General features: G+C 39.2%; 1 protein-coding gene across 1 annotated transcript in view; it reads left to right on the top strand.

Moving 5' to 3' along the window:
* The window catches only part of fer1l4 (fer-1 like family member 4), a gene marked incomplete at its 5' end in the record, with an annotated part of 46,790 nt that overhangs the window by 28,855 nt on the left and 3,932 nt on the right, over positions 1–14,003 (top strand). Inside the window, 13 exons of the mRNA XM_080027036.1 lie at positions 743–859; positions 2,918–2,954; positions 3,468–3,577; positions 4,640–4,774; positions 4,991–5,110; positions 5,816–5,943; positions 6,029–6,199; positions 7,514–7,668; positions 8,527–8,708; positions 8,863–8,948; positions 11,453–11,551; positions 11,976–12,093; positions 12,587–12,710. Of these exons, the coding sequence (XP_079883162.1) occupies positions 743–859; positions 2,918–2,954; positions 3,468–3,577; positions 4,640–4,774; positions 4,991–5,110; positions 5,816–5,943; positions 6,029–6,199; positions 7,514–7,668; positions 8,527–8,708; positions 8,863–8,948; positions 11,453–11,551; positions 11,976–12,093; positions 12,587–12,710 (1,582 nt within the window). The remainder of the gene's footprint in view (positions 1–742; positions 860–2,917; positions 2,955–3,467; positions 3,578–4,639; positions 4,775–4,990; positions 5,111–5,815; positions 5,944–6,028; positions 6,200–7,513; positions 7,669–8,526; positions 8,709–8,862; positions 8,949–11,452; positions 11,552–11,975; positions 12,094–12,586; positions 12,711–14,003) is intronic.

Below are 14,003 nucleotides of genomic sequence, written 5' to 3'. Positions count from 1 at the left end.
CTAAAACGATCAACACAATACTGTTTACAATAGATTAGCTCGTTTTGTCCTTGGTTGTTCTTTTTCTACTCATCATTGCACAATGTATCAATCACTGAATTGGCCTTCTCTCCCATCAAGAAGACAACAACATTGGCTTCAATTTATTTTTAAATTTATTAATTTCAATTATCCTCATTATTTGAAACAGCTGATGGTTCCTTTCTCTTCCACTTACCAACTTCGACACTCTTCACAATTATTTTTTTCTGTTCCTTTTGTAACCAAAAGTATAGCTAAGAAAGCATGTATGTTCAAAGCTCCATCTGATTGGAACAATCTGCCTGTCAATATTCGCTCTATTCCATCTCTGCACATGTTTAAAAATGCTCTGTCATCTCACTTTACAAACAGTTGTTCATGTTACTAATCATGTATTGTAATGAAATGTATTACTTAACTTTTTGTCTTTATTGTTATCACTTTACCATGCATTTATTAATTTTTTCCTCGGAAAAGTACTATGCAAGATTGATGTCAAGCACTTAATACGCATGTGTGTTTGTGTGTGTGTGTGTGTGTGTGTGTGTGTGTGTGTGTGTGTGTGTGTTATGTTATTTTTATTATATATTTTAATTTTTGTATGTTAAAAATATGTTTTCATTGTATTTTTTGTTTGCAAGGACCCCCTCGAAAACGAGATGGTTTCATCTCAAGGGGTTATCCTAATAAAGAAATTTGAACAAACACTTATCCTCCTCAGTCTCCTCTGAAGAAGCTCATGAAGAAGAAGGATGAGCTGGAGGAGGATGTGCCCGAGAAGGAGGAGCTGGATTGGTGGTCTAAATACTACGCTTCACTGGAAGAGATGGAGAGAATGGTAAGACATAGATTGACTTGTCTGTCTAAAAACATGTGCACAACTTAAAAGCAGCAATAGGAATTTAAGGATGAATGCATACATACATTGATACATTTATGAGCTGATTAAAGGGTATGTCCACAGATTTTAAACATGAAGACATTGTTTGTCCCACACAGCCAGTGAAAACAGTTGTATATTTAATATATAATATATTTTGTCTCTGGAGGAGAAAATAACTCTATCACTCTATCACTTGATATTTTGTTTTATATACAGTTGTGTTCAAAATAATAGCAGTGTGTTTAAACAATTGAATAAAGATCAAAATCCTAATAATAGCTTTTATTTCCATACACGCAAATGCATTGGGGACATTGCACATTCAATTCCAAATCCAAATATGAAGAAACATTTGTCAAATGTTTCTTCATCTTTACAGAAAGTGAAGAAAAAGGAATATTAGACTGTTCAAAAAAATATCAGTGTCTGCATTTTTCTTTACAACTCAAACATTTACTGTATCAACTGAAAAATGCATGAAGATTTAGCTTTCCTATGAATCACTGAACTAATATTTAGTTGTATAACCTCTGTTTCTGAGCATCTATGTTGCAGGGAGCCGACCAACTTATGGCACCTGTGAATAGGTGTTTCAGCCCAGGACGATTGGACTACATTCCACAATTCCTCTGCATTTCTTGGTTTTGCCTCAAAAACAGCATTTTTGATGTCACTACATAGATTTTCTATTGGATTGAGGTCCAGGGATTGGGCTGGCCACTCCATAACGTTAATCTTGTTGGTCTGGAACCAAGATCTTGATCGCTTACTGGTGTGTTTGGGGTCGTTGACTTGTTGGAACACCCATTTCAAGGGCATTTCCTCTTCAGCATAAGGCAACATGACCTCTTCAAGCATTCTAATGTATCCAAACTGATCCATGATCCCTGGTATGCGATAAATAGACCCGACACCATAGTATGAGAAACATCCCCATAACATGATGTCTGTGCCACCATGCTTCACCGTCTTCAAAGTGTACCGTGACTTGAATTCAGTGTTTGGGGGTCATCTGACAAACTGTCTGCCGCCCCTATTCAAGCCACAGTACACTTTGAAGACAGTGAAGCATGGTGGCACAGACATCATGTTATGGGGATGTTTCTCACACTATGGTGCCGGGTCTATTTATCACATACCAGGGATCATGGATCAGTTTGGATACATTATAATACTTGAAGAGGTCATGTTGCCTTATGCTGAAGAGGAAATGCCCTTGAAATGGGCGTTCCAACAAGTCAACGACCCCAAACACACCAGTAAGCGAACAAGATCTTGGTTCCAGACCAACAAGATTAACGTTATGGAGTGGCCAGCCCAATCCCTGGACCTCAATGCCATAAGTTGGTCGGCTCCCTGCAACACAGATGCTCAGAAACTGAGGTTATACAACTAAATATTAGTTCAGTGATTCATAGGAAAGCTAAATCTTCATGCATTTTTCAGTTGATACAGTAAATGTTTGAGTTGTAAAGAAAAATGCAGACACTGCTATTTTTTTTAACAGTCTAATATTCCTCTTTCTTCACTTTCTGTAAAGATGAAGAAACATTTGACAAATGTTTCTTCATATTTGGATTTGGAATTGAATGTGCAATGTCCCAATGCATTTGCGTGTTTGGAAATAAAAGCTATGATAAGGATTTTGATCTTGCCTCACTTTTTAAACACACTGCTATTATTTTGAACACAACTGTATGTGTGTGTGTGTGTGTGTGTGTGTGTGTGTGTGTGTGTGTGTGTTATTTCCACCATAGAGGGAACAGTGATGGAAATGACTCCGTTGGAAATGACATTTCTTTAATAATTTTTGAAAAACTTAATTCTAGCTTTATTCTGTATATTAGCTTTGATTTGATTGCTAGCATAAAATTAAACAAAATACATTTATCTAACTTTAAAATCTATATTATATATAATATTCTATCTAACAAAATTAATATATTTAGTAAGCAATATTTACCTTGATTTTTCTTCAAAAGCTGTATGTGAAAATGTGTTGTCTATCTCCAGGCTGCTAAGGAGGAGATGGAGGAGCAAGCAGATACAGGTACAGTTTTAATTCCTACTTTGTCGTTTCAGTCATACTAACTTGTATTTGTCCAATTTAATAAAAAATATTTTGATGTTGAATAACTGTAGAGCAACACACATGACACATCTATTGAGTTCAGAGCTGAAGGGTCTTCTGACGCTGTTACCCTCAACGTTCATTTCATGCTACCGTGATAAAATGAGAAATGTAGATGCATGTAGATGCATTTAAAAATGCATCTACATGAGATAAGCCTTCTGTGATTATGCATGGATTTGATACTTTCTGTACATCCATGTTTCTTTCTCAGCAGTAGAATCAACTGAAACATTTCTTGGGCGCTGTGGCAAGAGTTTTGTTGAGCTCAACATTATGTCAACTCGTTAAGCGATGGCTTAAATTTACAAAAAGATAAACACACACCACAAAATGAACTATTGATACAACAGAAATAAGGTGTTAAACCATGTTATTATCCACGTGAATTAATTTTTGTTGTTGATGATGTTGTTTTACTTATTTGTTCAGACGGAGCAAATCTGACCATGGCAAACATCGAGGAGGAGGAGGAGGAGGAGGAGGAAGTTGTGGTGATGGAGATTGAGCCTCCCAAGCGCAAGGCGATTGCCACACTGAAGGTGCGAGGATTGGCAGTTTCATTCCTGTCTTTCAGTCAAGGGTGCACTAACTTCAGCAACAGATAAAGATTGAATCGGATGTGTAGATGTGAACATTTTATGTATCTGGTAGTTAAGAACAAAAAGAGAATTCCCACAATCTCTGAAGCTCCAAAGAGCCTTTTACCCATTTATCTCCTATATTTGGTTTTGGGGCACATTTAGGGCCAGATCCACAAAGAATGGATTGTGCTAGCAACTAGCGCCATCATTTGCATAGAAATAGCGCCCACTCACTAATGGTAATGGTAAATGGACTTGTATAGCGCTATATCTCAGTTTATCACAGACTCAAAGCGCTTTACATTGTTTTTGTACACATTCACCCAGTCACACACACATTCATACACCGATAGCAGCAGCTACCACGCAGGGTAGGCTTAGCACTAGGGTGCTAAGCTAACTAAGCTAACTATCGGGAGCAATTCGGAGTTCAGTGTCTTGCCCAGGGACACTTCGACATGTGGCGGGGAGACGGGGGATCGAACCTCCGACCCTGCACACCAGAGGCGAACTCCCTACCCACTTCGCCCACTCACTATTTTATCCTCAAAAGAATGTGCACTAATAATATGCTGCCGCTAACATGCCCTCAAAGTTTGGTAGCTGGTGCAATTATCCCTTATTTTGCATTCCCTACTTCACATACAGGTATATGCAAATGGGACAGGCACACCAATGGCGCTGTCTGCTTGGCAGTGGAGTTTGAGTGCAGTTTGCATGTATTTCACCCTTTGCGAGGGCTTTGGGAATTGGACGCCAAATTGTCTCTCATTTGCACATGTTTAGCGGGGGGGAAAGCAGCACAATCCTCTTTTGGATCCAGCCCTTAGTGTTTGGTACAGTTTCTTCACTCATTAACCTTAACTTTATCAAGAGTTGATAGAGACCAAACCAGAGCTTTTAAAGGAGAGTAAATCTTGGAAGGACAGATAATTTGGACACCAACACAAATCCAATTAGATGAGTGAATTAGATGGTTCTGACATTTCTGCCTCTTTTTGTGTTTTATTTTGTGCTCAGTTGTACGGAAGTGATCTGGAGTCAGAGTTCAGTCATTTTCAGGATTGGCTGAAGATATTCCCGTTGTACAAAGGGAGAGCTAATGGTGAGGATGAAGAGGAGGATGACGAAGAGAGGCTCATGGGAAAATACAAGGTAATGTGTACAGTGAGATTTCTCAAATACGCAGAATGTGGGCTGAGCCATTGTAGAAAACTATTTGCTCTGTCAACCTGCATCACATGACACTCTGCCCCTCTTCATATGCACCAAAAGGGCAACAGTCACCGTAAACAACAATGGACTAAGAGCTGTCTGTCTGTTTGTCTTTCTGCAGTAAAGTGTTCATTGTTACATTCTCTTCATCCTCAGGGATCCTTCCTGGTTTATCCGACTGATTCAGGGGACGAAGAAGATACCCAGTGTCAGATCACCAATGGAATCCCCAAAAACTCTCCGTTTAAAGTTTTGGTCCGAGTCTACATTGTTAAGGTACCTGTCTCTCTTTCACTCCACAGCCTGCATTGGTCCCAGTGCACAAAATGCTGGCTTCAACATTTTCAACAAAAAAACATTGGGAGGACTAGATGCAAATAAGATGATCTAGCACACACACCGTGATTTACAAAGCCCGAAAAATGGTTGTGGTGATAGTGACTGCGTCTATATTCAATACATTTGAAGGGTAGGCGCTAGTGAGTATACAGCTTTGCGCATAAATATATTATTGTGAAGACATGAAAGAAGATGGAGAGAATAGTTTTTTTATGCTAATTTACATTTTTGGATTGACACTCCCATATCGCGTTTCATTTAGTCATTTTAAGATTAATTTGCTGTAGGTCAACAATGTGTGTGTTTCTCTCTTCCACTAACCATTCCATTGCATTACATTTCTCCTTGTGCTTTTACTCATTCTGCACCCGTCACCCCATGGTGGAAACCAACAACACACACAAGCCCACACACTACCACGTTTGCACCTGCAAAACGCCCACCAACCAAACCCGCATTCTGCTAGAATGCACATGCAATCAAGAACTCTTTATTTGGGATCCTAGGAATCTTAGGAATCTTAGGCCACTTGTATCTTCACATAGTTCATTCAAGAAAGAAAAAAATTACCTATTCTGCTTTTCACAATGTTCATGCATCAAGCTGCAGGTGAGTTTAAATATCTATGTTTGTGTCATGCAGGCTACTAGCCTGGCTCCATTAGACCCAAATGGAAAATCCGACCCATATCTGGTGGTCCGAGTTGGACAGCAGAGTCAGGACACCAAAGATCGATACATCCCTAAGCAGCTCAACCCCACGTTTGGAGAGTCAGTACCAATCTGTTTTCCTGTACCTGTCCAGCACTGTCAGACTGTTTATCTGACTGTGTGTATGTCTGACTTTGTCTTTCAGGGTGTTTGAACTTACAGTGTCCTTCCCGCTGGAGACAGAGTTGCTTATCAAAGTCATGGACCACGACATGGTGGGGGTTGATGATGTCATCGGCGAGACCCGGATTGACCTGGAGAACCGGTTCTACAGTAGCCACAGAGCCTCCTGCGGGCTGGCTCTCTATTATGACATGTTAGTACCACAACTCCACCACGTCAGTCTCAGAACTATGACAGATGTACATTATGAGATGTTACAACCAGTACTATTACCCACATGTACCACAGCTGTGACCTGTTGGAATCACAAATGGTGTTACTAGTGTTTGGAAGTTACTCAGAAAGTGTAATAAATAATTAGTTACATTACAAGTTATTTTGCTATATTACTTTCACAAAAACCCTTTTGAAAGATACTTTATTATAAAATTTATGAATTTAGAAATGCTTTGATAAATTCAATGTTTTATATTTTGCGGTTGAAAGGTTTCTGTGACACATTAGAACCAGCACACGAGCATTGTACAAGTTTGAGGAAATATTAGTACCAACAACTGTAAAAAATGCTCTAAAATATGTATACAAACAATGTGTATGTAAATAAAGGGAGCCCACTCTAGCTGGTAACATACCCCCTACGCAATGTATTAACACTGGATTTTTTTCACCAGAGCACACATATTGTGGACAGGTAGCGGATTGTGAGAATATTCTCTGATTTTGACAAAGAGTGAATTTAACAGCAAGTCTTCTCTAGAATAGCTGAATTCATCTTTAATGAGCAAAACTAAGACATTATTATACTAGCACTTTCATATCATACCAAAACTATGACATGTAAGTCGAAATTTGTGCAACTTTATAATAGCTACCAGTAGAAAGGCATTGGCTAACCAAACCAAACCATAAGTAACCAAACTATGACAGTCAAGCACTAATAGGTGGTAGGATGGCCTAGACTAGAGGAAAGGTGGCCGACCAGTAACCAGGAGGTTGCTGGTTCGATCGCCGGCACCGAACAGGAGGGTGTTAGTTTCGAAAACTAGTAGTGGCTGATATTACGTCTACGGTGCCCACCATCTCTACCATTGTGTTCTTGAGCAAGACACTTACAACACACACCCCAAAACTGCTCCAGGGGCACTGTACTACGGCTGACCCTGCGTTCTGACCCCCTCCGAAGAGTGGTAACTTGAGAGGGGGATATGCAGAATGACAAATTTCTATGTAACCACTGACTAATAAAATAACTTAACTTAATACTATAATGCATTAGTATAAAAACTATAGTATATACCAAAACTGAAACACAACACTAACGTTAGAGAGAAGTTTGAACCAGTTTCATGACACTTTAGAACCAAAACTAAGACACATTAATATTAAAATAATTATATATTACTACAGGAACTAGTGTATGTGCTATGTACTTTGTCAGTACATACATACTTCTCTTTTGAAATATTTACCTTTCTATCTGTGTGTCTCTCTACTTGACTATCTCCAGTGACGGTTACAATATGTGGCGCGATGCTAAAAAGCCGTCTGCCATCTTGGCTGAGCTCTGCAGGAAGAACGGCATCATGTCCCCAGAGTACAGAGTCTCTGAGGTGAAAGTCCTCAACAAAATCTTCAAGATCCCACCTGACGCAGTGCCAGAAGGTAGGACAGTCAGACAGGTACACCAAGTCTGAGATTGCCATATTAATTATGTGGTATCCTTTAGCTTTCACTCACAATATTTCCATCCACTTGTCAATTGAATTATTTGAAGTTCGCTAAGCACATTCATGTCAATAATGCCGGTGAAAGTGTGTTTCCATCAAATGGCATTAAAGCAGATAAAAACTTGTGCATAATTTTGTTGCATTCTGTTTTTCAATATAATTTGTATATGTAATAGATTTCAGACATTTTTAAGGTGTTTCCATTCACATTCACACGAAATCGCCCTCCATTTAACCAAACATTTACGAAATTATTATTTTTTTTGCCCAAAATGGATCGCATTGCATACTAACAAGACATGATTAATATTGCACACGTTGTAATAGTGCGTATGTGCCAGCTCATAGCGACATATCAAGCTATAATCAGACGACAGCAACAAAGGTATCAAAACATCGCTTTGATGTAGATGAACATACCACTCCGGCGGATGTTCATCATTTAGTAGGCAAATAATGTTTCCATCAGCATTTATCGCATAAGCCTCTAACTGCATAAGAAAAAAATCCAATGAGATCAAACATACAAAGTCTGTTGAAATTCATGAAATTCAATGGAATTTTACTGTTTCCATGAGGCATTTTTCATTCTGTTGGACTTAATTAGCATACAACTTGTATGGAGCTATACTGACTGTGTTCTCTACTAACACACCACAAACACTGTTATGCTCTTTATCTGCTACTACTAATGACACAATATAATGTCAGTGCTGCTCCCCATTCAGCTCTAATGACACAATCAGCAGTGACAGTGACATATATAAAGCAGTGTTGTTGTTCTTGTTGTCAGCTCTCCTGAAGAAGAACCAGAGGTCTCCAGAGGAAGAGGCAGAGATGGAGGAGCACGCAGCCCTGAGTGTGCTGCAGCGCTGGGGCGAGATGAACGAGTTCATCTCTGGAGCCATTCCTCTAGTCCCAGAGCACGTGGAGGTCCGGCCACTTATGAACCCGGACAATCCCGGACTGCCACAGGTAACCGCCACACGATACAGTACCAACAGTCACAATGTACAGCAGAAATGACAATATTCATGCCATCAGCAGCTTAAACCTGTGTGTGTGTGTGTGTGTGTGTGTGTGTGTGTGTGTGTGTGTGTGTGTGTGTGTGTGTGTGTGTGTGTTCCAGGGTTTCCTTCATATGTGGGTCGACATGTTTCCCTCTGATGTTCCGAGTCCACCCCCTGTTGACATCAAACCTCGCCTGCCTGAACAGTAGGTCAACACACTACTGATTTAGTACAGATAAAATAATATTAAAAACTGTTAAAAAGTGCAACAGTCAATAACCGTAAAGTACTACAGAAGAGTATTGGGGCCACAGGACAGATACAAAATTAGATGATGAAGTGTTTTTTCTTCCATTATGAAATTGGAGAAAAAACTATAAATGTTGAGAATAAACTCAACAGTTTAAGAGTAAAGATTAGAGTAAAGTTGGAAATATGTTGACCAATTTGAACTTCAGGGATCAATTACTCATAACTCAATAAAACATAGTTTGAATCCATCAACATCTTTCCAACCTTACTGCAGTCTTTAACGGTGCACTAAGCGATCTCCAGCGAACGTTTGTTCATGTTTATACTAACCGCGACAATGGTTGAGACTCAGAGCGAATGGCCGGGCTGGGCCATCTCCCAAAAAGCCGATCTGTGATGTTCTGGGCGGCTGCTGGCTCTGAGCCAGCTTTTTAGATCACTTGACGGACAGCTGGCGGATGATGAGTAGATATTAGCTGTTTTTTTAAGATTCTTTTTGGCATTTTTTACTTTATCAGACAGATTTGGAGAGACAGAGTTGAAATGAGGCAAAGAGTGAGAAGACATGCAGAGAACTGATTCGAAACCCGGGACTAATGCGACCAGGGGTGGATTACTGCACGGGCACACCGGGCACAGGCCCAGGGGCCCATGGGCTCAGGGGGGCCCTTAGCCAGAGATACTGATAGTAACGTTTCATGTCACATAGTCAAAGAGCTCAGTCACTCATGTCAATAACAGGGTCCAAAAAGGAATAGCCTAAATATAAGGATACTAATTAGATTTAACAAAATAGAAATCATCATAGGCCCCTCAACAAGTAGGGGAGAAATACAAAAGCAAGTTAAAAACAACAGCATTAGTAGCTCTGTCTAAGGTGCTCCATGAGGGGCCTTGAAGGCCCCCTCACACATAAATAAGCTTTCTATGTGTGAATTCTAAATGGTTCATAAAAAGTAGCTATCCACCCTTTATCGTAGAACATGGGTCTGCAGACCAATCTACTGTTTTTACAGTTGCAGAGTAAAGAGTGCTGCCTGTTTAAGAAAAATCTGAAAAATAATGTTCCTTCTGCATCTCAGGATTTGATATAGTCTCTAAAATTTCCTCTCAAAGTGCACCAGATTGATGCATTTTACTTTTAAAAGGTAAAAAGTACCCCCGCCGGACCCCCCAGTAAGGTACAGGGTCCCTCCAACAGTATCCCAAACTCCTGTGGAAAACACTGACTTCCTTAATATGTTTTTGCCATTAATTGTATGTATCGGTGCGGAAAAGTCAGTGTACCTGACTGGATAGGGACAAGTGGGGGGCCCTTTAAGAGTTTGTGCCCAGGGGCCCATTATCTCATAATCCGTCTATGGCTGCGAGGCCAGAGCCTCTAGCGCAGGGGTGACAACACTTTTTCAGCTTGTGAGCTACTTTTAAAATGACCAAGTCAAGATGACCTACTATAAAAATGCACAACATATATTTATTTATTCAAACATATATTGACCATTCTATATATGTACAATATACGTTGGTGTACCTTGAATAACTGCCTGAACCTATTGCACAATAAAACTCAGTACATGTTTTGTCTTACCTCACTCTGATGACCTGCACTGAAAGGAATCAGCCAGGGATGCATAGTCCGGACAGTAACTGCTGATAGCCAGCCTCAAGCAAACTGCCAAATGATCATCAGTCATGGCGGAACTGTTATTGGACTTTATGAACTTCATGTGGGAAAAGGCTGACTCACATGAATAATTGGAGCCCAAAAAGGGGTACTTTTCCTCTGTGAGTAAGTTCCAAAACTGTCCATGAGCCCTGGACTTGAGCTCAATGTCAGCTTTTTATACCCATTCTTAAATTTAAAAGCAATTAGTTAGGCTAACTGTGCAACTCGCTAGCTTGCTGGAATTTTGAAGTAACTGCCGCTGTTGAACGCGCATGTGTTCTGACCCATGTGTCAAGAAAAGATCAGACGTTAGATTGGTTGTCCTGTATGTCAATCAAATGACAAATGTCATAGGGATGGATGATTTTTTAAATTTAATGCCATGTGATTTTTATTTAAAAATAAATAAATTTTGCCATGCGATCTACCCACACTGCTTTTGCGATCGACCGGTAGATCGCGATCGACGTAATGGGCACCCCTGCTCTAGGGGGACGCTTTAACCACTACACGAGCGCCCCCCTATATTAGCTGATTTTGACAAAAAGTGTTCTAGATTACAATAGTTTATTATTCCTTAACTGTTGAATATTCTCCACATTTCAACTTTATTCACAAAATGATATATCAACTTTATTCACGACATTTCGACTTTTTTCTTGAAGTGTATAATGAACAAAAAAAACTTCTTCTTCTCATTTTTTCCTCCCTAACACTCTTCCGTAAAGTACTGTAACATTGTAAAGTGCAGTAGATTAGAGAAGGAGTGACAATGTGAAACCTTTGTTCAGGTACGAGCTGCGTGTGATCATCTGGAACGCTGATGACGTGTTTCTGGACGATGTCAACCCGTTCACTGGTGACCCGTCCTCCGACATCTACTTCAAAGGGTTAGATTCACACGCAATTTAGTCCCCAATAGTTTAAGACTCAACCAAAGTTTCCGGAGGGTGACTATAGTAAGAAAGACAAACAAAGATTTTTTACAGGCTTTTGAAAACAAAGTTAGTTAAGCAATAGCTTCTTTTTGGTGGGTTTTATTTAGATATATATGGCAAGTGAGCCGTGACATAGTTATGTTTTTACAATATCAGATCTAATATATCATGTGCTCAATACTTCACTTTTGTCTTTTTATATCTGATAATCATGGACCCATTGTCTTAAAGGTTACTATGAACTTTAATGTGAAGTCTTCAGTTATTGTAAATTAAATTAAAATGTTGCGAGAATGGAAACAGGTGAAGTGTGAAGTAAACTGTATTTGTGTGCAGCTATGAAGTGTTTATATTCTGTCCTATTCACCGGTTAAAGCTGGATAAAGGGGCTGGAAGGAGAAAAACAGGAGACTGACGTCCACTTCAACTCTCTGACTGGAGAAGGAAACTTCAACTGGAGATTTGTGTTCCGCTTCGACTACCTTCCTACCGAGGTGCACACACACACACACACACACACACACACACACACACACACACCGATAGAGCAGCAGCTATCTTGCAGGGTGCAAGCTTACCATCGGGAACAATTTGGATTGCAGTGTCTTAACCACATGGGATACTTCAACGTGTGTCAGGAGGCAGGGGTTCGAACCACCAACCCTGCAATCCAGTGGACGAACGCTTTATCTGCTTAGCCACAGCATCCAACCAAACCATCGACTGGTTACAGCTTTTGATTTATGAAGTAATCACTTAATAAGATAGTCAAAATCGTTATAAATGAATCATTCAACTGATCAGTTGTTTCAGCACTTAGTGACACCATCATATGGAAATTAGCCTTTGGCTACAATCTTGCATCTTGATAAATCATCAGGATGCTTTTTGTTCATATTGTGGCTGCAGTGAGGTAGGATGTCAGCAGAATTATTCACTATCATTGTGAATGTTAGTGGAAATAAATCTCCTCCTCACTTTTTGTAGAAAGAGGTGGTGTTTAAGAAGAAGGAGTCCTTTTTCTCTCTGGAGGAGTCGGAGTTTAGACAGCCGGCTGTTCTGACGCTGCAGGTCTGGGACTACGACCGCATCGCTGCCAACGACTTCCTGGGTGAGAAAGAATATTATCTCATATTTATGGGAAGGTTTTTATTTCCAAATTCCTCAGTTTCACAAGTATTCTTCATCATATTTTAATTTGCTGTGATACAATCAACACTCCCTCAATGTGAACGTCTCGTTAAATTCAGTGTTATATTACAGAAGCCACAAAGTGCTATGCTTTTATTGCCGTTTCCAGCCTTTTGTTTCTTGTGATAAAGGGTTGATGACCTGTTATCATAAGAAAACAAGCTTTGTTACAAGACAACTGAATCAAAGAATATTTTCAAAACGCAGCTATTCTCGGCTCCCGTATAATGTCCATTTTGACAGCTGTTGTTCTGATGACCTCCATTCCTGTTTTCATGCAACAAGTAATTCCAGTCAATTCTTCTTTGTTGTTTTTTCAAATTGCTGTTTGGCTATTGTTAATTAAAGTCAACACTTTTTGAAGAACTTTTAGAGTAAAAGCAGCTCAGAAGGCTCCTAATATGGAATATCTGCAGTGTTACATTTCATTGTTGGTCAATGATAGTAGCTTAATAGCAATAAAATGTAATTAAAAAATACAAAGTAGAAACGACTGGAATAGATTATTGTTATTTAAATACTATACTTTTTATTAATTTAATTTACTTTATAATTCAGAAAACCTCACTGTCAATATTCTCAAACACAGAAACACTAAAAGGGTAAATGTGTTCCTTTTTACCAACACTTTCAGGAGAGAAACCAAATCTGTCTCTCAACCGAGAAATCTCCAGTATGAGAATATGGGACATATGAAGGGACAAAAAATAAAGAGGAATTTTTTTATTTTGCATTTCCAAAAAAATTGTCGAACTGTTGAGAATAAAGTTGGTATTTCAAGATTTATGTCAAACTTTTGAGAAAAAAACTACCAGCGTTATCGCATATGTTTCTACAAAAAGCTTTTTGTAGACGTACTGGTAAATTGTACTTCAGTATCAGTTTTAGTAACAAGGATAGTGATGGACCTGAAAGTGGTGGACCTTTTGATTTTATTTTCAAAATGCATTAAACAATAATAACAAAAAAAGTCTTCCTCCTCCTATTTATTTTTTTCATATACTTGGCACCAATACTTAAGGTTCAACTTCATCCTCTGCATTTGGATTTTGAATATTTGCTCAACCTTTAACGTGGCCCAGATACTGTATCCAAACATGGACAAATAAAATGAAAAAAACATTTATTAATAACTTGGGTGGACTGTCACTTTCAAATGTCCTCAACCACGTTCTTAGCATTTTTTCATGCAGCCTTGTTATTCAAGATTCAG

This window comes from Ammodytes marinus (assembly GCF_949987685.1).
Source record: "Ammodytes marinus genome assembly, chromosome: 4".
NCBI classification, from domain to species: Eukaryota; Metazoa; Chordata; class Actinopteri; order Uranoscopiformes; family Ammodytidae; genus Ammodytes; species Ammodytes marinus.
This window is presented reverse-complemented; position numbering and strand designations above follow the sequence as displayed.